The 26256-nt window shown below is 41.3% G+C and overlaps 2 protein-coding genes across 2 annotated transcripts in view; one reads left to right on the plus strand and one right to left on the minus strand.

The window, feature by feature from the left end:
• The window catches only part of LOC311591033 (cone-rod homeobox protein-like), a gene marked incomplete at both ends in the record, with an annotated part of 313330 nt that overhangs the window by 110856 nt on the left and 176218 nt on the right, over positions 1–26256 (plus strand). The window lies entirely within an intron of this gene.
• Positions 18964–25943, minus strand: LOC311590971 (uncharacterized protein). Its single transcript, XM_084770292.1, has 3 exons — positions 25880–25943; positions 22579–22850; positions 18964–20284 (listed from the first exon to the last, which is right to left on the minus strand). The coding sequence occupies exons 1-3, from the start codon at positions 25902–25904 to the stop codon at positions 19775–19777; spliced, it is 807 nt and encodes a 268-aa protein (XP_084626418.1). The 5' UTR covers positions 25905–25943; the 3' UTR covers positions 18964–19774.

Here is a 26256-nt window from a genome sequence, read left to right on the forward strand (position 1 = left end):
ATATTAAGTTTGAATTCTGTGAGGCTCAACATGAATAAATGAAATATAACCAAATCAGCCAATAAAGTATCTTAAAAAGTAAAAATCTAGACATCCTGGCTTATATTTTAACCTGGATTTTGGGAGAATCCCAAATACTTCTGCAAGTCACAGTAGAGTGTGAGCTACACATTGATACTTTGCCTCAGCAAACAACAAAACCCAGAGGGAAAGTGTTAACGTGTCTTATTGGTCTGAGGTTATTTGACCCCATCTGCTAACTAAGTTTTAGTCCTGGATGCTTCTAGCCTCCATACAGTATAACCTAGGCCTAGAGTGCTTTCAGCCTATGAGACTTATTGCTTACTATGATCACACTTTCTCTTTTTTCTAAACTCTGGCTGGCTGCTTTCAATCAGTTGTTCTTGCTGAAATTCCTCTCCTAGTCTCTCAATCTGAAATTTCACTCTTCCTCTTTCTAACTAGCTCTTCTTTACCTCACAGTCACTTTGGAGATGTATTGTTAATTATGGATCCTTCTCAATCTCTGTTTTGTTATGTGTTCAGCTATGTATAGCTTCCTCTCACTGAAATCGGTCTCTACAAAACTCTCATAGTTAAACTGCCCGTGAGCTCCACAAACTGACCTGTGATGAATTGCCTCTCCCCTAGCTGAGTCTCCTGAACTGATTGAAAAGAACTGACTAGAACTCAGACATCCATGATGCCTGAGAGCTGGGATTGATGGAGTGTTTCACCATACCCTGGAGCTAAGCTTTCCTTTACCTAAAACTTGCTTTATTCTGGCTTGGCCTTGAACTCAGACATCTATTAGTCTGTCTCTTGGAGTTAATGTAATTTCTGAATTCCAGCTGGCTTAAAAAGAGTTACAAGAATTTTAGAGGTGATCTCTTTCCAGTGTAGCCATGTTCTGATTTGAAATTTCTGTATACAGGTGGAGTCACTATCATAGTGGAGAGTGGGCTCTGTTTTCAGTACTAAATCTACTATGCAGTGGGCCACTCTTATTAATCTCTGTTCACAACTACTATATGTCATCATAAGCTACACAGAGGTTTGAAGTCCACATTAGCTCTGTTAGTGAGCCTCACCAAGTCATTTTTGATAAATTTTGTACTAATTTGATAATGTAGTTAACTTTAATCCTTTTGTAGGTATCAAGAAACCTTCACATGACTTAGCAAAGTAAACTTGGGCCTTCCATGACACAGGTTTCCTGGAGAAGTAAGAAGAGAGATGAAGCTTCCATATTCACCCAGGTGGAAATAACTAAACTTCCAGGAAACATACTTCATGGATCCTGGGTTGGAGTAAAGATAGTGCATCCTCTCAAAACAAAATCCAACAGCAGCTCTCTGTGGCCTCCTATTCATTATATGGCTAACCAGTGACCAAACAATCCATGATCAGGACTTTGTTATAGAAGAGCTCTGGAACAACTGTAAGACTATAAAGGATTTCATTTTCCGGGGAACAAGACTTAGGGTCTAGATGCTCCATTTAGAAAGAGCATGATAGTGGTGGTATCATGGCTGAAGAGTAGTTGCCAAAATTATCTAAGGCTGAAGAGGCAAATCAAGAAGTGAGGAACTACATGAGTGTTGTGGACTATCCTTTATCCCAGTCTAAAGGAGGCAGAAGCATGTGGATCTCTGGGAAGTTATGGCCAGACTGCTCCTGGTAGGGAGACTCTGTCTCAGTTTTATGAAGAGAGAAAAAAAAGGAGTATCCGCTGTGTCAATATAGAGCAGTGAAGTTTGTCAGTGTGCTGCATGAAGGCTCATTTCTTGAGGTGGTCATCAACCAGTGGAGTCCACATTTCTTCTGAGTTGAACCCTTCACAGTGCAGGAGAACCAAGAGTGTTTGGCTAAGAAAGAGTTAACTCTTGTGGTTCCAAGCAAACCAGGCAGCCCCATAAGGTGGGGCTGCACACAGATTGAGGATCAGGGTGGGGTGTCAGGTGTGCAAGAGGGGATTAAGGGTGTGTTGGTGGGAGTGTCCTGGATGAAGAACCTATTTAAGGCCTGATTCCTAGAGTAGAGCTTAGAGCTTGAGGTTGGATCTTCGAAGTCTGGAGAGCCTCCTAATATCCAAGGTGAGTTTGCTTGTAAGAATTCTGTGTAGATGAGAATGTGACTGTCTTTTCATCATCTAGCTGCCATGAGTAAGAGTTATTCTTTCTCTATATGGTCTTCATCACAAGCTCTTATTTTTTTTAATTAGCCTGGCCTTCTTGATGATGTAAAATAATATTTTAAATTGTTAAATTCATCCATGTGATGGCTACCCATGTTGAATATTTGTTTGTTTGCTTTCTTACCTTTTAGTAATTGGGTACATCTATGTAATCAGGACTGTCTTTGATCTCTCTGTGGAATCCACTGTTGGAAGGACCTCAGAGATTAACTAATATTCAGTCTTCCAAGTGTGGTATTGAGTGCCAGAAATAAACAGTGAAAGGGTGTTAAAACCACATGTTTATTATCTATCATCATCTCCACCTCCCCCACACCTACTACCTCCCCCTTCATTAGCAGCACCCTTCTTAATATTTTATGAAGCATGGTGGTGAATGCCTTTAATCCCAGATCCAGGGAGGCAGAAGCAGGCAGCTTGCTGTGAGTTTGATGACAGCCTGGCCTACAAAGTGAGTCTAGGACCACCAAGGAAACAGAGAAACCCAGTATCAAAAAACCAAACAAAGATGAAGAAAGAAAGACCAACACTGGGTATCTGAAGGATACTTTAGTTTAGGCACAATGATCAGTTGAGACATAGCTGGATTTTGTTACCTCTCTCTTTCTGTTTCTCTCTCTGTCTCTCTCTCTGTCTCTCTGTCTCTGTCTCTGTCTCTGTCTCTCTCTCTCATTGTTGTATTTACTAATTTACTAAGTTTTGATAAAAATGAATGAAGCAGATGTTTACAGGCTCTTGATGTAAGGAAGAATCAGGAGTATTTATTTTTGAGACAGGGTATCTCTGTGTACCTTGCCTGAATGACCCTTAGTTTGTAGAGTAGGCTGTAGTGGAACTCACATCTGCCTCCAGAGTGCTCTGATTAATGGTGTGTGCAATTGTGCTCAGCTAAAACAAATCTTTTCGAACTGTGTGTGTACCTGAGACTCTGGGTGATGGTATAGATGTAGGGATGAAATCTGAAGGCACAGATGAAGAGACATTTGCTCTCATTTGCCTCTAGCCATGCCTCCCTCACGAAATTTAATCATTTCTGGTTTTCTGCTCTCTTTTTGCTTTGGTCTGTAGGGATGGAGATTGAATTAGGGTCATTTTCATGGTAGACATGGGAAGAGATGAATTAAGAACATAAATTTGTTACCTTCATCCCCTGTTTTTCACCCTCTAGACAGGATTTGTCTGTGTAGTCTTGGCTGTTCTGGAACTCTCTTTGTAGACCAAGCTGGACTCAGACACAGTGAGATCCAAGTGCCTCTGGACTATTGGGATTAAAGACATTTGCCACCACATTAGCTCCTGTTTTTGTCCAATGAAAAGATTTAAGTCCTTTGCATAGCTTATCTCAAAATCAGTCTATCACAGATTGCTTTTTATTTAGTATCAGTCCAGATTAGGAGAAAAGTGCTCACCTTTGTGCTGGGGTGAGAGGACTTGCTACTTCCACAAACACTGGTGTCCAGAAGGAGAAATACCTGACCACACCTAGAAACTGATAAACCTGTGTCTTAGTCTTTGGAGTTGGGATTTAAAGGGTGGCAGTAATATACTCTGAGGCAGATACCTTTTGACCCCTTTTAACTGGCATCCACGACAGGTATCCTACAAAATCTGACTTCCCTAGTCAACATTCTATAGCCTTGTACCTCTTGCAGATGTCCCTCCACAGCACTTTTTAAACTGTTATCCCATGAAACCTCTAATGGTAAGGCACAAAGTCTGCATTTGGTGTCTTTAAAACGGACCACTAATGTTGTTTGCTGTAACCTCCCACTGGGTATGTATATTAAAAGCAAAGATGAGTACACTCAGCTTGGCCAATTGGAAGCTAAAGAACACATCTTTCAGATTCAAGAGAATATATACTTGTTTCACTGGAAGCATCAGATTCAGGAGAATCAGAGTTTGCAGGTTTCTTATAGGCTAGGGAGCCGTTTTCCAGGGTGACTGGCTAGGAATCAGGATGTGTGTGTGTGTGTGTGTGTGTGTGTGTGTGTGTGTGTGTGTGTGTGTAGGAGTTAGTGCAGGAAGGAGCTGCGGTGACCTTTTTATGATTAGAGTCACACCTTCTATTTCTTTCTAAACTCTGGGTGGCTGCTTTAAATCAGCTGTTCTTGCTGAAGCTCCTCTCCTAGTCTTTCAGTCTGAATTTTCTCTCATCCTTTTTCTCAATTGTTCTTCTTTGCCTCATAATATCTTTGGAAATAAGTTATGAACTTATGGATCTTTCTCATTCTCTGTTTTATGTTCAGCTATATATATCTTCCTCTCTCTGAATCCTGTCTCTACAAAACTCTACTAGTTAAACTGCCTGTGAATTCCAGAAACTGAACTCCAGGAACTGAACGACAATTCACCGCCTCTCACCTAGCTGAGTCACCTGAACTGACTGAAAAGATCTAACCAGAATCAGACCTCCATGATTGCCTGAGATCTTGGATTAATGGCTTGTGTCACCACACCCTGGACATGAGATTTACTTAATCTAAAACTTGCTTTATTCTGGGCTGGCCTTTAATTGGAGATCTATTTGCTTGTCTCCTGGGATTAAAGGTATTTCTGCATTCCAATTGGATTAAGAAGAGCTAGAAGATTTTTGTATGTGATCTTTTGCCAGTTCAGCCATGTTGTGAATTGAAATTTCTCTGTACAGATGGGGTCAATATCAGAGTGTAGAGTGGGCTCTGTTTTCAATACTAAATCTACTGTGCAGTAGGGCATACTTATTATTCTCTAATGAAAACTGCTGTTTGTCATCATAAACTACACAGAGGCTTAATGTCCAGATTAGCTCTGTCTCTGAGCCTCACCAAGACATTTTTGATAGATTTTGTACTAATTTGATAGTGTAGTTAACTTTAATCCTTTTGTAGGTATCAAGAAATCTTGCCATGACTTAGTAAAGTAAGGTAGGTCTTCCATGACACAGGTTTCCTGAACAAGTAAGAAGATAGATGAAGCTTCCATATTCACCCAGGTGGAAGTAATTGAACTTCCAGGAAACACATTTCAAAGAGGCTGGGTTGTAGTAAAAGCAGTGCATCCTCTCCAAAAATACAACAGCAGCTCTCTGTGGCATTCTATTCATTATAGGGCCAACCTGTGACCCAACAATCCATGAGCAGGCCTATGTTTATAGAAGATATAAGCAACTGTGGGGCTGTAAAGGATCTATTTATCCAGGGAACAGGATTTAGTGTCTAGGTGATCCATGTAGAAATAGCATGATAGTGGTGGTATCATGGCTGAAGAGTAGTTGCCAAAATTATCTAAGGCTGAAGAGACAAATCCGCATAAAGAAGTGAGGAACTACATGAGTGTTGTGGACTATCCTTTATCCCAGTCTAAAGGAGGCAGAAGCAGATGGATCTCTGGAAGTGATGGCCAGACTGCTCCTGGTAGGGAGACTCTGTCTCAGTTTTATGAAGAGAGAAAAAAAAAGGAGTATCGGCCGTGTCAATATAGAGCAGTGAAGTTTGGCAGTGTGCTGCATGAAGGCTCATTTCTTGAGGTGGTCATCAACCAGTGGAGTCCACATTTCTTCTGAGTTGAACCCTTCACAGTGCAGGAGAACCAAGAGTGTTTGGCTAAGAAAGAGTTAACTCTTGTGGTTCCAAGCAAACCAGGCAGCCCCATAAGGTGGGGCTGCACACAGATTGAGGATCAGGGTGGGGTGTCAGGTGTGCAAGAGGGGATTAAGGGTGTGTTGGTGGGAGTGTCCTGGATGAAGAACCTATTTAAGGCCTGATTCCTGCAGTAGAGCTTAGAGCTTGAGGTTGGATCTTCGAAGTCTGGAGAGCCTCCTAATATCCAAGGTGAGTTTGCTTGTAAGAATTCTGTGTAGATGAGAATGTGACTGTCTGGAGGATGTATTCTTGTCAACATCTAGCTGCAATGAATAGGAGTCTCTCTTTCTCCTCATGGTCTTTATCACAAGCTCTTGTTTGTTTTAATTAACTTGGACTTCTTGATGATGTAAAATAATATTTTAAATTGTTAAATCGCATCCATGTGATGGCTACCCATGTTGAATATTTGTTTGCTTTCTTACTTTTTACTAATTGGGTAAATCTATATATTCCAGACTGTCTTTGATTTCTCTGTGGAATCCATAGTTGAAAGGACCTCAGAGATAAAGTAATATTTCATCCTTCCAAATGTGGTGTTGAATGCTGGAAAGCCTCAGTGAAAGGGTGTTAAAATCACATGTTTATTATCTATCATCATCTCCACCTCCCCCCATCCCCCACAACCATGGCTTTCAGCAGCAGCACCCTTCTTATTATTTTATGAATCATGGATTCTCTGAGAAGACCTGGATAAATCTGAAACTTTCTGTGTCCACTCACCTGGCTTCAAGTTCATATATCCATATTCAGCTGCCTCCTTAGTGGTGGGATTAAAGTTGTAATTCAGCATATCTTCCTCCAACTGCTTGTTCTTCAAATTCAATGTTAAAATTTTTGGTATGGTGTAAATATTAGTCATTCGATTTTGTTGTTTGAGAAAACTTTTCTTTGAAGATGACACCCACAAAGTTTAAGCTCCATAAAAATGGAACCAATGGCAGATCAAAGGTGCAATGTAAGAAAACATAATTTTGTACATGTTACTTTTATGTTGAAAAACACTGGGTAGGCTGGGCATGGTGGTGAATGCCTTTAATCCCAGCACTAGGGAGGCAGAGGCAGGCGTTTTGCTGTGAGTTTGATGACAGCCTGGTCTGCAAAGTGAGTGTAGGACCCCCAAAGAAACAGAGAAACCCACTATGAAAAGCAAACAAACAAACAAACAAACAAACATGAAGAAAGAAAGACAAACACTGGGTATCTGAAGGATAATTTAGTTTAGGCACAATGATCATTTGAGAACTTGCTGGATTTCATTACCTCTCTCTCTCTTTCTGTCTGTCTGTCTGAATCTCTCTCTCTCTCTCTCTCTCTCTCTCTCTCTCTCTCTCTCTCTCTCCCCCCCCCCCCCCCCCGTCCTTCCCTCACTCCCTCCTTCACTCTCGCTATTGTATTTACTAATTTACTAATTTTTGATAAAAATGAAAGAAGCAGATGTTCACAGGCTATTTATGTAAGGAAGAATCAGGAGTATTTTTTTTGAGATAGGGAATCTCTGTGTACCTTGCCTGAATGGGCCTTAGTTTGTAGACTAGGCTATAGTGGACCTCACATCTGCCTCCAGAGTGCTCTGATTAATGGTGTGTGCAATCATGTTCAACTAAAACAAATCTTTTCTAACTGTGTGTGTGTACCTGAGACCATGGGTGATGACATAGGGGTAGGGATGAAGTCTGAAGGCACAGCTGTAGCAGATGTTTGCTCTCATTTGCCTCTAGCCATGCCTTCCTCACAAAATTTTATCATTTCTTGTATTATCTTCTCGGTTTGCTTTGGTCTTTGGGGATGGAGATTGAATTAGGGTCATTTTCATGGTAAACACGGGAAGAGATGAATTAAGAACATAAACTTTTAACCTCCATCCCCTGTTTTATCCCCATCAAGACAGGGTTTGTCTGTGTAGTCTTGGCTGTTCTGGAACTCTCTTTGTAGACCAAGGTGGACTCAAACTCAGTGAGATCCAACTGCCTCTGGACTATTGGGATTAAAGGCATTTGCCACCACATTAGCTCCTGTTTTTGTCCAATGAAAAGATTTAAGACCTTTGCATAGCTTATCTCAAAATCAGTCTATCACAGATTGCTTGTTATTTAGTATCAGTCCAGATTAAGAGAAAAGTGCTCACCTTTGTGCTGGGGTGAGAGGACTTGCTACTTCCACAAACACTGGTGTCCAGAAGGAGAAATACCTGACCACACCAAGAAACTGATAAACCTGTGTCTTAATCTTTGGAGTTGGGATTTAAAGGATGGCAGTAATATACTCTGAGGCAGATACCTTTTGACCCCTTTTAGCCTGCATCCAAGATAGGTATCCTACAAAATTGGGCTTCCCTAGCTCACACTCTATAGCCTTGTAACTCTTGCAGATGTCCCTCCACAGCCTGTTTATAATCTGTTATCCCATGAAACCTCTAATGGTAAGGTACAAAGTCTGCATTTGTTGTCTTTAAAACTTGGAGGAAAACGGACCACTGATGTTGTCTTCTGTAAGCTCCCACTGGGTATGGATATTAAAAGCAAAGATGGGTTCACTCATCTTTGCCAGTTGGAAGCTAAAGAACACATCTTTCAGATTCAAGAGAATATATACTTGTTTCATTGGAAGCATCAGACTCAGGAGAATCAGAGTTTGCAGGTTTCTTAATACGCTGGGTAGCAGTTTTCCAGGGTGACTGGCTGGGAATCAGGATATATATCTGTGTGTTTGTTTGTGTGTGTGTGTGTGTGTGTGTGTGTGTGTGTGTGTGTGTGTGTCTGTGTGTCTGTGTGTGTCTGTGTGTGTCTGTGTGTGTGTGTTTGTGTGTGTCTGAACCTGGAAATATGGAGGAATGAAATTCACTTTTTTGTTTTCAGGTCCATTCAAGTCCATTTCTTATTATTTGTTCAGCATTGAGGTAGCTGAATTGGTTAGTTGAAAAATTATAGGATCTTAGTGTTGAGTCATTCTTGGATGTGTAGGTTTTGCCCATACCTCTCTTGAGTATTTGATGTAACTCTGAGAGATATTAAATCTGTATATATTTTTGTAGCAGAACATTTATCTACCAGGTTTTTTGTTATAGTAGTTTGTGTGCATTGTTTTCTTTTGTGTGTGTGTTTTGACGGCTGGTAAAATTTCAGAATTGTTCTGGGTATATGTAAGTCTAATTGCATCCGTATTTCTTTTGTGCAAGGTGTTTTATCTTATGCAAAAGATCTTGCCTCATTTGGTTATCTGTTGTTAAACACTCTTTGCTCTACCATCCTGATACTACATTGGATTTTCAGGATCACAGTGTAGATTGAGACTTTCAGTATGATCTCATGATTCTTAGATAAAAAAACCACAAAACTTGTTTTGGGATTACCTATATCAGATAAGAATAAAAGTTACCCAGAAGGAGAATTACAGGCACCAAAAACATGGTTATAGTGGTAGAGTTTCCCTTAACTATATACTTCAATGGATCAGGTCTTTGTTTTAGGGTGGAAAGGGGGCGCTGGATACAGCCTATATTTTACAACTGGATTGGCACTTCCATCATGGACAAAGATTGCTGAAGTCAGAGCTTCAAAGAACAGAATGCTGTTACAGAGCAGGTTGCTTTGGACAAACTTTATGATCAAATGCTTGATATTTTAAACAGCAAAGGCTACTCAAATACAGAAACAAAAGATATGTTTTCTTAAAGATATATCTGTACTGTTCTGTAATTTAATATTTGTGTTCTTTCACTTTTTTCCTTTGGGTTTTTCAAGACAGGTCTTCTCTATGTAACTGTTCCTGACTTCCTTGTGTTCTTTCACTTTAATATTTTTCTTGAGGATGTATAGTTCTGTGACATTTTAGAATGGGAGAAATCCAATTCTTGAGGAACAGCAACAATAACATATGCTTTTTCAAGAAGGGATGAGAGAACCCTGAGCTATTGCGTAATTTGCTATGTTCTCATGACAGATATTCCTACCCTTGACAGAGCATTTTTCTTCCTATTGAGTCAAATATTGTTGCACTTTCCATAGTTTCTTGTTTTTATTTTTTGAAACATATTTTTAACGTTACTGTCATATAATCATGAAACCATTTCTAAAATAAACCTGAGTAGATTTTGACCTTTTATTATATATCTTTTCTCTTTCTTACTTGTAGCTTTTGTACATCACCAAGTATTGAAACACATTCAGAAGTCACAAGACAGATACTAAATTGGCAGAACTGAATCTTCCTGATGAACCTAACCAAAATGTCTTCACAGCTCAGAAAAACCTTTAAGCCTGAGTCACCACCAAATGACCTTGAAACAGACTATCTAGAGTCCATTCCAAGCTGGGGTTCTGTTGTGAATTCTGGAGAAGACAACTCTAACTCACCAAGTCCTCAGCTGAACTTTTCCCCAAATGACAATGGCTCTTTGGCAAAGCAAGAGCTACAAAGACTCTGGGAGATATTCACCTCATGGTTGCAGCCAGAAAAATGGAGCAAGGAGCAGATGATTTCTCAATTGGTCTTTGAGCAGTTTCTCAACAGTGGGCACTACAAGGACAAGGATGCCTTAACAGAGAAGTGGAAATCAAGTGGGGAAAACATGGAGAGATTCATGGAGGGTCTGACTGATGAGTGCTTGAAACCTCCTGTCATGGTGAGTACCTGGGGTGAGAGATGACTAAGTTGGGAGGAAAGACAGTCATTGGGATTTGGGGAAAACAGGAAGGCTAGGCTGTTTGTGTTACTAGTGAAATCATCCTCATCCCAGTTCAGAGAAATCATATGCCTTTAACTTCCCAGGTGCTAGATTGAAAATTTAGGATACCTTATCTTTTAGTTGTGAGCCTAGACTTTAATGACTTAGCCAAGAGTTTTGAGTGACTGTTGAGGCAGCAAACTGTCTCTGTCATCTACTCATTGCAGAAGCTCTCAATGTGCAGGCCTTGAATAATCATGAAATTAATTTTTTATTCCTTCTCAAGTCTCTGATGTGGTTAAGAACAGATAGTATACTTTTCCAAGTAAGCTTAGGGGTTAAGATATTTTCTGTTCTATATAGGTGTTTCAAGTTGACAATGATGAGCTCTGATAAATTTTGATTTACATTTAGACTTTTTGATGCACCAAGATTGTGATTTTTTTCAAAGCTGCCAAATACAAAAAGCCAAAACTCTGAATGTAACATTTATATAATTCCTGGTTGTTTTGTGGTGCTTCTTGCTGTAAGTAGCTTATTGTATATATGTATAAGAGCATAAATGTCTATGTGAAAAAATTTAGAAAGATAAAAATATGGGGTACAACAGCCTGCTGCTTATTTGAATGTTCTAATGTATAAGAACACAAATTTTATAATTTGTGTTGTTCCACATTTTGAAGCCTTTGTGCTTTAAGTTTAGAATTTCGTGAATGAAACTGAATTCCCCATAATCTTCCACAGTGTTCATTCACGTTCCACAGAGCAGAGGCAAAGTTCTCTTAAGAAGACCAATGTAAATGTTGCACTTATTTCAGTCAGAAGAGAATTCTGTTAATTACACAATAATAAATACACAACCCAATAAACCAAAGTTTTGATGATAAAGTTATTTATGGTCTACGGAGGTTGTGTAGACTAGTAATCAGTAGCAAGGACAAAGAATTATATGGGTTAGAAATAAAACCCACTGACCCAAATGTATGAGGGACATTGACACACAGAGAGAAATAGAGATAGAGACAGAGACAGAGACAGAGACAGAGAGATACAGAAAGATAGAGACAGAGAGACAGAGAGATACAGAGAAAGACAGAGAGAGAAACACAGAGAGAAGCCACTGATGACTAATGACTAGGGGGTGTTGAAAAAGCCTCAGCTATCTCTGAGTATGAATAAAAGACAACAGGGAGCCTGGAATACCAAGATTCAGCTAGTAGAGAACAAGACTAAAAACCTTAAAGATCCCTGATAGAAAATAGCAATTACAGATCACAGGCTGAAGCCAAAGGAAGATCTTCCTCTAGAATAGCAACAATCACAGAGAAACAATGAAGGGAGTTCAAGGGTTCTGGGCACAAAGTAACAGATATCAATCCTAGAGCCAACTGAGAAATGAAAACAAGGACTAAGAAATCAACAAAAAGAAAAATGTCATCCATAGAGACACTTTTCTGTAGTTGAAAGGACAAACTTTATTAGAACAGACAACCAACTCCCTTGAATGGATTAGGGAGGCTCATCCAGAGCAGGTGACCAAAAGGGATTCTGTGTCTGAGATGCTAAAGGCTGCTCTATGCAATCCAGCTCTTCAGAATTCCACTAATTATGCATGTTCCAACCCAGCCTTGTTCTCTTCCCCCAATGCTCGATATGTTGGAATCTTTCCAGAATGTTTGGTGGATGGGACACAATGCCTGGAACAAGGGTCAGCCTCCCTACTTTCAAGATTGGCAAAGTTTCTTATGGTCCCCCTTCAATGTACGGAGCAGTTGAAGAAAATATTTTTTCCAAAGCTCCACGGGCGACTCACATTGTGTTTCTCTCCGGAGACTGACTCAACAACATGAGCAAACACAGTGTCAATAGTGACTTGAGATTACAGAACTTGTGAGTGCCAGGATAATATCCTTAGAGAGAGGGTTAAGAGAGACGAGCTAACCCACAATCTAATGATTCTGCACAAACAGGTTAAGGGCAGGTATTACATCATCCACTGGTTCTTTGACAATGGTCACTTGGTTTTTGATTACAGGTCCATGTCTCCATGCAGGGGCAGGAAGCCCTCTTCTCTGATCATCTTTCCTTAAAACAAGTCATCAGTGAATTTAAAGAACAGCAATCAGCAATGTCTGCAACAGGAGATGACGGAATCACACCCCTTCAGACGCCACATGGCAGGATCGTCACAGCAGGTGAGTGTGGATACTTGAAAGATAGGGATGTTGTGCGAGATCACTTCTGGGGTACAGTTTCATGGACTGTCTTAATTCCACAGGATATGAAGACACTCAAGATGGCTACAAGCACTCCCAGCACACCAGTGAAGTAAATAGTGGTGTTTATAGTCTAGAAATTGAGAGGGATCCCCTTTTTATTATCCAAGGATATCAAAATCCTGAGCCTGAAGAAGGAGATATTTTTTGTGGAATCCCCCACGGAACCAAAGGGACAAAGCAAGGCTCCTCCAGGCACCAGGATCAGTCCCTCTGGGAAAGATTTCCTGAAGCTGTACCCATGGAGTCACAAGCAGGATTGTCCTCCAGGCTAGACCACACTGAAGACAATGAAGATGGCTGCAACGCTTTCTGGAATGCTACTGAAGTAAATGCTGGTGCTAGGAATACTGGAAATGAGATATACCCCCTTCTCACTATTCAGACAGAAGATGCAGAGACTGAAGAGGGATGCTTTTCTCATGGAAACCTTGACAAAGCTACAAGAGGGAGTCAGGGCCCCTTCAGGTCCCTAGGAGAGTCACAAAGTGCACCTTCTCCTGAAGATGTCGCAGTGGAGGTGTTAATGCTCCTCTCTAAGCCACAGTGGCCTCCCTCTCAGTCTATCTCTCTGTGCCAGAATCTTGAGGCCAACTCCACAGGTACAGGTCAGCAGGAGAGACTCCACAGAGACCTGAAAACGCACACTTGTGATGAATGTCCCCAAACCTTCAAATATCGGTCTAGACTTTTAGCCCACCAGAGAAAACATAGGAACGAGAGGACATTTTTCTGTCCCTCGTGCCATAAAGGCTTTTATAACCACTCAGACCTTGGAGTTCATCAGGTCATCCACAAGCAAGAGAAGCCTTTCACATGCAGCACATGCAGAAGGTCCTTCAGCCACAAGACCAACCTGCATGCTCATGAGAGGATTCACACAGGAGAGAAGCCTTATACCTGCTCCCTGTGTAACCGTAGCTTCCGACAGTCATCCACCTACAACCGGCACCTGAGGAACTGTCACAAATGATACTGAACTCTAAATCTTCCCAGTCCAAGGCCAGCACAGCTTTAGCCTCGAATTCTCATCTGTACATGAAGAGACACATCACTTGTAAACAACAGTTAGCCAGTGAAAATGTAACATGAACCTTCTGGGTTATTCCTTCCACCCATAGTTTGTCCCATTCGACTGCCACGTGAGGGCAAAGAAGGTGAGTCATTTGTCGGAACACACTGACTCCCTGAGGAAGCTCACCTGTGTTCACATACTATGCAGAAATGTTGGGGGTGAATGATGTTTTCCCCTGATGTGCTTGGTGTAGACTTTGATCACGTCACCAGGATTCTTCAAACTCATGGAGATTCACTAGCCTTTATCTCCCCTAGTTCTGGGGTTATAGGTCTGTGCCACCATGCACAGTTTTATTTTTTAAAGCATATTTATTTAGTCATTTATTATGTATAGAGTATTCTGCCAGAATGTGTGCCTCCAAACCAAAGGATGGAAGCAGATCTCATCATAGATAGTTGTTAGCTTTCATGTTGCTGCGGGCAATCGAACTCAGGACCTTTGGAAGAACAGACAGTGCATTGACCTCAGAGAAATCTCTCTAACACCATGAACAGCTATACGAAACCATGTTTGATGCACCTGTCCAGGACTGAGCCCTGAAACCCCAGCAAGCATACCAGCAGCTGTCCATGCACAATGTTCTTCCTTCCCCACAGCTTTCAGTTCCCAGGTCCTAAGGACTTGGGCCAGCAGATTTCAGCAGAGCTGCAGGGAGGTTGTGGTGCTAAGAGAAAGATTTGTGCAATGAAAAATTCTTTTGCATAGTGCTCAAAAAGGGTAAGAAATGATCTCAGACACCATTTCCTAACTGAAAGGTGCTACTTCAGAAAGTGAAGAAATTGGACTGTGAAGGAAACTGTTTGACACTGTTGTGTAGACTGTAATCTAAGGCAAAGAGCAGGCACAGACATTGATGCTGACATAGGAAACAGCCAGAATTTGACCTGATGCTTAATATTTTGACATCAGTTACTAAGTTTTCCTCTGTAGACATCAACTCTTGCAAAGCAGCCTCAGAAACCCCAGGACCTGCACATCTCCCTTCCAGAGGGAAAAGAAGAGACACTGGAGGCTGGGTGTCCAGTAAACACAGGCACAGCTCCCAGCACCAGAGCAAGGATACCCTCATCTGAAGTTAATGACCCTCTCCAGCACCCTGTTGCAAGTCAAGTGGAAGATATTTCTAGCACTAATTTGCAAAAGATCACAATCTCAGACCAAAAGGAACCCTCTTAGGGGTGAGACTCATGAGAATTGTCATTACATAGAAGTGCTAGAAATATGAGTGAGAAACCCACTGCCCACTCCTCATAATTTTAAGGCCAAAGTCTTAACAATACATCAGAATGACTCATCAATTCACTATCAGAGAGGCCAGTCTACTGTTTCCTCAGAAGTATAGCGATGCAGGCATGGTATCATGTTGATGACATGACAGGAGCATGCCTCCTTCCACTCCTCCATGTGCCTGCACAGCTGCTCTCTATAGGAGAGTCACTGGCACTGCAGAAACAGCAGATGAAGCATGGTTATACTATGAGTACTGAGTCTTCAACCCCATCAGAGTCTTAAGAAGGAAATATTATCTAATATGTATGAAGTGAAGGCAAGCAGCATGCAGAAGTACAGAAATTCCAGAGGCAGTTGACTACCTGGAGGGTCTGTAATGATGGGGCATCCAGTGTTTCTCCTGCAGCACAGGACATCGGACACACATTTCTGTGAATCAGGAATTTTGAAGGACTTGTGTATCGAATATCTCCAAAGTTGAATAGGTTATTTCCCAGTGTCCTGCTTCTTCATAGATTGGACAGTCACACTGCTATCAGCAGTAGAAATAAGAACAGTTTTCTTCCATTGGCTTTATATGCCACATTTGTTTCTTTGATGCTCACAATCTTCCCTGAAGTAGATTGGAATATTTATATCTGAATCTCCTCATAATTTTTGAAATAAAATTCTTTTTACATATCGTTTTCAATTAATTAATTCACAGTACATCTAAATTGTTATCCATCCCTAGAATCCTCCCATTTCTCCCTCCCTCCCGCTTACCTCCTACTCCACACACCTATGACTGTGATTGGGGACAACTTCCTCCCCATGTCTAGACTCATAGGGTATCAAGTCTCTTCTTGGTCGCCTGTAATCCTTTACCTGAGGGCAGATAGAAAGTCAGACTAAATTTCATATCATGCATGAAATCATCAATACCTAGGTATGATCTCCCTGCTGGCTTGTTACCTCCTGGCTGACCAAAGAAATATGGCTCCCATTGTTTGCTGCAGGGCCTCGAGTTGACAGGTCCCTAATTTCATTAAACAATGGCAAGAGGTTACTTCTTATGTCTCTCTTGGATTTGCAATCCTTAAACCAATGATTTCCCTTCACACTGTAGCTACAATACCCTGGAAATCTTGACATACCGTTACCATTATGGTCCTAATCTCCTTGTACTCTTCTGTGAATATCTACTTCTCAAGAGTCAATATACACCTGTTGCTTTGAGGTCTGGTGCTTTTAAATATATATATTGCAAATGGCCAAATTCAACACAAGTAAGGCACTGGGTATCTTGATATATGAGATCTCTAGCTAAGACTTGTCCTACAATATTGGTATTATGCTCCTGCAAAACAATATCAGTCATGTCTCTTATCGGTTGATCTATTGGTGCTGTTTTAATAACTTAATTACTTTCTGACATTCACTATTAGCATTTTCAAATGCCATGGTCTTTATCAATTCCTATCTGGCATCAGAGTGTAGTTGACAGCTGAAGTCAATCTCAGTAAAAAGTCTGGGAACGTCTCTCCACGGCCTGGTATTGTCTTAGTTAAGGAAATAAATCACTGCCATGGATCTTCAACCATTTCCCAAACTATTAAAGATGCAATGCAACATGCTTCTATCACAATGTTGTCAGGATTTTTATCAGCTGGCAAGAGATAGTTCCCTTTGTAGCTGACAAACACCTCATGTCCTTTCATAAATCTTGTTTCAGCAGGCAAACACTGCAGGATCTCACAGCAGTCTGTTTCACATGCCAGACTTGGGATAAACTAACATGTTTACTTTCACTACATGTTTTCCCAAATTTTTTGTTTATTTGGTTGCTTTTTGTTTGGTTTTTAAAATTCTTTTCCTTTATGCATTTTACGTACTAATCACAGTTCCTCTCCCTGCTCTCCTCCCATTCCTTCCCTCACCTCCCACTCCCACTGTGCTCTGAGACACGAGATCTCCCATGGGATATCTACAGTACTTGGCATATCTAGTTGGAGTGGGACTAGGCACATCTCCTATTTTCCACAGACAATGTGACTGAATTAGGAGAAAGAGATTTACAGGCAGGCAACACAGTTAGATACAACCCCTGTTTCTGTAGTTAAGATTTTTCATGTAAAGACTATCTCACTTCCCTTATATATGTCTAGAGGGCATAGTAGAATCACAAGCATGCTCTTTGAGTGGAAATTGAGTCACTGTGGACCCACATGAGTCGATCGTGTGTCTCCTTGACATCTCTGGCTCCTTCAACTCTTCTCTCTGTACCATAAGATTTCTGTGTAAACTATTGTCTGGGTGTGTATCTCTGCATCTTTTCCGTAAGCAGCTGGGTGAAGCATCTCAGAGGACAGTTCTGCTGCTGTCTTGTCTCCAAGTATAGCAGAGTATCATTAAGAGTGTGAGGTGTGAGCTAACTCTCATGGTATGTGGGCCAAGTTTGACCATTCATAGGCTGGCTGCTTTCCTTAATCTCTGCTCCATCTTTATACGTGTACATCCCAATGGCAGACAGTACAAATTGTAGGTCAATGGTTTTGTGGGTGTGTTGGTGTCCCCATTCCTCCAATGCACGTCTTGCTTTCTTCCAGGTGGTAGCTGTTTCAGCATCCATATCTCCTACTGCTAAGGGTCTTAACGTGAGTCATCATCATAGACCCTGGGCATTTCTGTTGTGACAGTGTTATAGCTCCTCTAAGTGATACACCCACATGTTGATTTCATTTCTCCATCCAATCCTTGGCATGATCAGTACTTTCTGTTCCTCACCCACTCCCACACACCTGTCCCCTGTCTCCATTTCCTCCCCACATGACTAATTTATTTTCCCCTCTTAGTGAGATCCAGCATTTATGAAGCATTTATGTTTTGTAATGGAAAATGCAGAGAAGACAACCATAAATTTAACTAAAAAAACAATTTATTTGAAAAAAAAGAGATAAATGACATCTTAGGTATGAATAGAAGTTCATAATAACACAGGCATTTGGCATACATCTGGAATCAGTACTCAGGATGAAGGATGACTGTCATTGGAACCTGAGGGCCACCTTGGTCGGCCTAGGGAAACACTATCTCCAATGTGAGGGTATATTTACGTAATTATCTCATATATTTCAAAATTCTACCCATTGTGACTGGAAAAAGAAAACTCCACGTGAAATTTCTAATTGCTGTCCAAATTATCGATCACCAGCTGGAATTCCAGCAATCAGTGGGATAAAAGCAAACAGTTCACAGAAATTTCAAGGATAACCATGGGAACACAGAGGTATACCCAGTGTCAAAAAAGCAAACATATCTGAGCGCAGTGGTAACATGTTCCTTGAAGGATAAAAGGATGTGTACTAGGGAGATCAGGATGGCATACCATATAAATGATGAAATAAAACCTCAAGCTGGATACAATTATTTGGGCAAGTGAACAAATTCTTCAGTTTGAGAGATTTTCTGAGCTCTACAAATCAATATCTGGGTAAAAAACAAATCTATCAATTTCCCCCGAGCCTGCATCTTCAGAAATGTCCTGTCTTTTGTGTGATGTGCCTGCCACACCTTCCTTTTTACACTGATTTCTTGGACAGGAACCTGGGTTCTTACGAAAGAGAGTGTGGGGACAATTTGGGCAAAGATGTGTTTTTAGGTCTATAATAGTAGCCAAGTCTTGAAGGACACTCAGGTGGAGTACCTCAGCAGATGGATTTTTGCTTTGAGCAACAACATGTGTGCCTCAGCTACTGCTCTTTCAGTCTTTGCTTCAAGAGGTGTGGATTGACCAAGGAAGGAAGCTACAACCTTGGCTTGCCATCCAGCAACTTTTTGGGGCACTAAGGTTGGCTCCCTCCCAATCCTCATCTCCATGGGTGGAACCATTCAGGCTGGAGCTGAATATTGGTATGGAGTTCTCCCTAAATACTCAGAATCTTCGCTGGCAAAGGCAGTGAAAGTTCAATGGCCATGGGTGTTGCCTAATCCAACATGAGCTCCAGGGCAACAGTGTATTTCTGGCAGTACCCTAAAAACAAGGTGGAAATCTGGTGGATATGGGAGTGATTCAGGTTGAATCCAAGTAGCAGATGTCATGGAGTCTTCACTCTTGGGAGAGGACTCCCAGAGTAGGGAGATAAAAACAACAGATAAAAACATCAACAACAAATTTTCTCTGCCTACAAGATGTTTATGGCCACATATAGTCCCTCTGAGAGACTTCCTTCTGTCAACGATGCTTCTGTGGCTTTTGAACATGTTCCTGATGTACCTTTCCAAGGAAACTATGTGCACTCCCATGATCCAGGCTCTTACTGAATGCCAATAGGAGGAAGGCTACAATTGCTGTAGTATTAATGATTGCAGACTCACAGTTGAGAGGGAGGGACATGAAAGGCTTTGACTTACTGTTCCCTAGCACACTGTTAGCCATGATCAGTAGTTACAGGACACACTAGATCAAGATTTTTAAAAGAAATCCGAGAGTGAAAAGGAATCCATGACGTCAGGCGGTGACAGTGCAACTTCAGCAGCCTCCAAATCACTGAGCTCTTTAAGGAATTGCTGGTCTTTGATGAAAGTGTCATCTTGAACACGTTCTGTGAGTTTAGTTGTGTTGACTGATGGAGTCTTTGTTGGGTTTCCAGCTGCACTTGTGTCTGTTGCGGAAAATGCTGATGAAGCTGTGCAGAAATATGAAGGCTGGACTGAGGCTGGGATTCAGGCTGTAGCTGGGTGTTCAGAGGATGGACATGCTGCTGATAGATCTGGGATTCTTTCTCCTGTTCCTGTGGATTGCCCAGCCTGTGCGAACATCAGGGTTTCACATGCAAGACTCTTATTGTTCTCATCAGGGAAGAAGATGGATTCTGTGTCTGGGAACATACTGGGATGGAATGGAGGAGGAGAGCTGACACGTGATGGTCTCTCCCCCAAGGAAGAAATGGACTCTGAATCAAAGGACATACTGGATGGGGTGAGTGGAAGAGAGTTGGTGGAAATAGACTGTTTCTGGTAAAAAGAATCTGCACAGACAGAAGCTAGAGGAATCCCAGTGCCTTTGGGGATGGCAGATATGTCACAGGAAGCTTGGCCTTGCTTCCCAAGTGGTACACTAGCCAGGCTGGCAGGTCTGTCGCAGGAAACGTGGTCTCGCTTCCCATAAGTATTCCCAGGTAGTTTCTCAAGTTTCTTTCGATTCTGCCTAGCTCGCTTATTCTTGAACCATATCTGGAGAGAAAAGGGAAAGCAGAAATCAAAAGAAATTAGCTATATCATTAAGCTCCCAAATAATATGATACTGTGTGAAAATTCTGGCTATTGGTTGCTATGCAACACATATCCCAAATCTCCCACATTCCTGAGCCCAAGAATGATGATGGCAGTTGGAACTGGACATGAAAACCAACAGACTAAGGTAACTTTTAGTAGGAGTTGCAATTGTGATGTCTGACTAAAGTATAAACCTTTCAGATTAGAGATTGAGAAAAGATTTTCAACAACCATAATCTAACCAAGAGATAAATATCATACCTATTTGACAAAATTCACCCGAACAAATCAAATAACCCATTTATAAATGGGGCACATGTACAGATCTACCAAAAGACCATAAATAACAAACCTTGGCATATACCCAAAATATTCTCCTCTTTACTGCATGGCCACTTGTTGCACTGAGTACATTGGAAAGTTAAGTAAGAATGGAAAAAAATATATGGTGCATTTACACAATGGAATACTACTCTGAAATCCAAAAGCAAATCTTCAAATGTTGAGACTGGTGGAACTAAAATGATCATTTTGAGTAAGGTATCTCAGACCCAGAAAGACACCCTCTGTATAGATGCATGGTATTTATTAACTTATATGTGGATATTAGCCCAAATAGATGATCCCTGGGATACTCCAACCTGACATGATATCAGCACTGACAATGGGACTGATAGGAGCATACTGGGTGAGTGGGTGATGAGAGTTGCATAGAAGCGGTGAGCATACAAGTAAAAGGAAGTGTTAGGAGCTCTACAAGAGGCCCAGCATATCTGGAACCAAGGGAGCTTGCAGAAAGTCATACAGCAAGCAAGGACATGGCAAGCAGAAAACTGAGACACCATGTTCAGACATAGCCAAGGGTCAAATCATTCTTCATGTTCTCATGGGGAAGGAAAAAAGAAACTGCCTCTGACATGAACTCTGGTGCAAATGATATGATCACTGCCATTTGGTCAGATGGCCTTGAAGGTACACAGAGGAAAGAGATGCATACTATTCTGATGAGAACAGAAAAGCTGAGTTCAGACACTAGGAGAGTTGGGCCCACCCTTTCTCAGGTCTAGGAGAGCAGAGTAGGGCAGAAGAGGGAAGATAGTGAGAACAGAAAGAGCAGAGTGTAGGGATTACATTCAAGATGTACTATGGATAATTACAATATATAAAATAATTTTAAAGATCATTCTTAGTGAGGTAAACTAAAGCCAGGAGGAAACACGTGACATGTACATACTTATAAGCAGCTATTAGAAATATAGTGAAGAACTAAATTCCACAGACCCAATGAAGCTAAGCAGAGTCCAAAGGAAGATGCTTGAAACTCACTCAGAACAAAAAAGACCATCAACATCCACAGTAGATAGGGGAAAGAAGTGATTTGGAGATTTGTGGATGGGTTGGGAAGGATAAAGGGACTGAGGATAAGATTGGCAAAGAGCTGAAGAGGGTGTGTGAGGAGAAGAAAGAGGAGAGAAAACAGAAATCTGGGGAGAGAACATCTCTGGGTAGGGGAGGCAGACAGCAGTGTTGGGTAACTGTCTTCTGAGAGGCTTCAACTATCAACTGATGGGGACATACACAGTAACCCTGGCAACAGGCTGACTTGGAGGACTGCTGTGGATGAGTAGGAGAAAGAATAAAGGGAGCCAGATGGGTGAGAGATCCCATGAAATCCTTCAGAGTAATCTTAGCTGGGTATTCAGACTGAGCCACCCAGCAAAACAGACAGAATGTAGATCTTCTATTCTTTGATAACAAATGTGCAGCTTTGGGCACAATGATGGTCCCCTATCAGAATGAGTAGGGGCTGTCTCCGACTCTGATATCTACTGCTGGGTAATTCTTACTAGCTGAGCTTCCTCATCACTCCCAGGTGGGAAAGTATGTGCTTTGGCCTGCAGTGACTTGAGATAATTGCTGGATTTGTTATGCTTGGGGGCCTCCCCTTAACTTGGAGGAAGGAATCAGAGCATAGCATGGGGAATGGACTGAGGGGAGAGTAGGGAGGCATGGGAAATTTGGGTATAAAGTGGTTAAATAAATAAATTAATGAGTGGAGAAAAGAAGTCAAAACAGTTGCAAACATAACCATGCAAACAACTCCACTAACCTTGTACAACCTGGAACTAATCACAGGAACTCCAAGCAATGTAGGGACACCTGAAATCAAGCATTCAGGGAAGTGTGCCCTTGGCTGGTTAGGGAGTGGCTATCTGACTAGTAGAGGAAAGGAGACACAAGATGGCGCATACCTTGATCTGGTGCTCTGTCACGTGGAAACTCTGAGCCAGTTCCTTGCATTGATCTTTAGTCAGGTACTTGTGTTTATCAAATTTTCTTTGGAGTATCTGGTTTTGTTCCACGGTAAACACAGTGCGTTTTTTCTTTTGTCTTGGATCATGGAGGGAAACCCATGATTCTGGATGGACTTGAGAAGACATGAGACCTTGTGAACTTGATAGACCTGAGGTACCTGGGGAACACTGGAAGCCCAAATTCACTGGAGAAAAAGAGGATGTTTCGCCTGGAAGGAGAGAAGATCATCCGATCATTTGTACATTTTTTTCGGCAACAGAAAACCTTGGGAATCTAGACATCCTGAGACATCATTGAAATTTGTTCTCATTTGGAGACCATGTGGCACAAAATCAAGCTTAGACAAGTGAGGTGCCACATTCTCTATCTCTTACACTCAAACCCCCTGAAAAATTTCTCTAGACTTTCTATACAAAAGTCTCACTCCTGTTCCTTCTCTGGTGAACTGTGCACAAAAGCACTTAAGGATGGCCTGCACTATGGAGTCTCACCAGTACTTGGCCTCTGTCTTTCCTGAACTCTGCAGTTTTCTGGTTCCCGCTGTTCACATATAGAAAAAATTACAAACACCTTCCATATTTTCTTATAACCCTCTACCCATCAAATAGCAGTTTTTGAGGTACCAAAACTTCCAACACAGAAATAAGCTCCAGAATGATTCCAAAGACTTTTCTTCTATGAGATGCCTTTCTCCCTGAAGATGGTAACTCTCCCACCATAGTCATTATATACAGACATGATTAAGGACACCAACTCACCAGGAATCTAGGAAGTTGTATTTTTCTTTGGTTCCTCCCTGTGTTTGATCACTTCTATATTAACCAGAGCTAAAATATCTTCTTCAGGCAGTAAATGCTAAGATGCACCCATACTTTGGCTTCTCCCACAATCCCTTAGCCATACCCTTCTGTTTGGTGACACTTATATCGTTTCCCACCTCAGAGTGTCCTCTTCTTATTGATTTCACTTCAAGTGCTTTTGATTGTTTTTGAATCAGGGTCTCATCATGTACAATTAGAGCCTGCTCTAAAATGCACTATGTAGAGAAGTCTGGCTTCAAACTCACACAGATTGGCTTTCCTCGTCTTCCTGAATGCTACCATTATAGGTATGCTACACCAGGACCTTCAAAATTTTAACCATTGTTTACAGAACATGTGCTGCGTGGTATATGAATCATTAATAAAATGTATGCTGACTAAGAGGCAGGTGAATCTCTGTGAGTTCTGGTATAGCTTGCTCTATATAACAGGGAGGCTAAATATCTAATATATCTAAAGGACACCACAAAGTACAAAAAACACACCAAATAACACATTTACAATTGGGGAACATGTATAGCGGGACCTCAATATCCAGCTATCCCACTTCCAATCAGAGCTGCCAATATCTAGAAAATCAATGATTCCTAATGCTGGCAAAGATGTTGGCAAGGAAGTTTACTCATTCATTGCTGTGCATGTGCAGCCTGGTGTACCACTAAAGAAATTATATGGTTATTCCTCAAAAGGTGCAAAATGAGGCTTCAGTTACATATCTGTCATGCTAGACACCGAGGGCTGAGGCTTTCAGACAGCAATTAATGGCTGCTTTGGCAGATTAGACTGACCCAGGTCAAAATAAAAGTGTAGCCATGTGGGATGGTGAGTGATTGTAATCTCAGCACTCCAGAGATAGAGGGAGGCAGATCTCTGTTAGTTTGTAGCCTGCCTGGCCTACAAAGCAAGCCCTTTACAGTCAGGGCTACACAGAGAAACCTTGTCTCTGAAAACCAAAATGGCCCACAGACGGTGCTTCTTGTAGTGAAGGTGTGTACAGCAATGCCTGTTTTCCATCCCCGGGACTAACACTGTGGGACAGAAAAACTAATTCCTCCTGTGGGCCAGCCTGGACCCCACAGCACCTCCAAAGCCTACATGTGCTAAAGAAGATCCTGATTAAAAGGGAAAAGCAATCAACCTACAACACACAAAATCTCTCCATGAGCCTTTCCTGCTTTTCAAATGAAAGGAACAGTCAGTACACCTAAAGTTGTCAAGTAGATACTAGAACTTAGACCACAGACCTATAATACAAGATTATTTATAAATTCAGCAGAACTTCCACATTATGGGCAGTCTACACTATAGTTTGACTTTGAGGTAAACAGTAGATATGGCTCCAAAACTTTTCAATTGAAAAATAAAAGCACTCTTCAACATGTTCCGTTGCTTTTTTTTTTTTTTTGGTTTTTCAAGACAGGGTCTCTCTGTGTTAGCCTTGGCTGTCCTGGACTCACTTTGTAGACCAGGCTGGCCTCGAACTCACATCGATCTGCCCACCTCTGCCTCCCGAGTGCTGAGATTAAAGGCGTGCACAACTCAGATAATCTTAAATAGTCAATAGAAATTAGTCAAAAATGAAACCTTTGGTTTCAAAGTCTTGTTGGTTTTTTGTATGTTTCTTTGTTTTTTGCTCTGCTTTCAAAGAAAGCTGAAAATCTTAGATCACGGATGTTGGTACAATTTGGGCAAACTAGCTGTCTTAAAGTCCAAACAGGACACTTTTGTTCTCACCAAAAATTGTTGACCAAAACTCCAAGATTGACCCCCTTTTATAATAATGGAAAATTATGAATTTTTAACACTGAATTTCAAAAACAAGCAGTTCTAGGAGGATTTGGCCTTATACTTTAATCCCACCACTAAGGGGCAGAGAAATGTAAATCTCTGAGTCAGAGGCAAGATGCACCTACAGAAAAAGTTTCAGAATATCGAGGTTTTCTCAGAGAATCAATGCCTCATAAAACAATACTAATGTTGCTGCTGAGAGTGTTGGTGCTGGGCATGATGATAAGATCAAACATGTGGTGCTAACACCACTTCACACCTGATTTCAGGCCTTCAGTACAACACTTAGAAAGATAATGGAGTAGGATATCTGTGAGGTCCATCCCGCTATAGATTCTAAAGAGAGATCAAAGAAACTCTGGAATATATAGACTTTTTCTGGTTCGTAAAATGTAAGCAAACAAACCTATATTCAAAATAGGTTGCCATCACATAGGTGCAGATTTATACTTTAAAATATAATTTTATATAATCAAGAAGGCCAAGATAATTAAAACAAACAAGAGCTTATGATGAAGACCATGTGGAGAAAGAGAGACTCATAGTCATGGCAGCTAGAAGTTAAAAAGAGTACATCCTTCAGGTGGTCACATTCCCATCTACAAAGAATCCTTACATGCAAACTTACCCTGGATATGAGCAGGCTCTCCCATCTTCCCAGATCCGTGCTGATGGTCTAACCTCTACTCCAGGAATCAGGCCTTAAATAGATTCTACAATAGAGGATCCTCCCACCACCACACCTTTAATCCTCTGACACCTGGCCGACCCTCCCACCCTGTGGCCTTACACTATCTGCAGCCCCACCCTATGGAGACTTGCTGGTTTGCTTGGAACCTCAAAATTAACTCTTTCTTGGCCTAACTCTCTTGCTTCTCCTTCAATCTTAGCTGTTCAACTCAGAACACATTTGGACTCCACTGATTGGTGACTCCCTCAAGAAACAAGCCTTCCTGCCACACACTGCTAAGCTTTACTGCTGATTTTTTTCTCTTTGTAAAGATG

Source organism: Acomys minous (genome assembly GCF_964271855.1).
Source record: "Acomys minous genome assembly, chromosome: 20".
Taxonomy (NCBI): Eukaryota; Metazoa; Chordata; class Mammalia; order Rodentia; family Muridae; genus Acomys; species Acomys minous.

Coding starts and splice junctions, on each gene's coding strand:
- LOC311590971 (XM_084770292.1), bottom strand. CDS start 25,904: ATGGGAGAGCCTGCTCATATCCAGG. Junction 22,851..25,879: donor AGAGCCTGCTCATATCCAGG/GTAAGTTTGCAT, acceptor CTCTCCTTCCAG/GCGAAACATCCTCTTTTTCT. Junction 20,285..22,578: donor TGACAGAGCACCAGATCAAG/GTATGCGCCATC, acceptor TTTTCTCTCCAG/ATATGGTTCAAGAATAAGCG.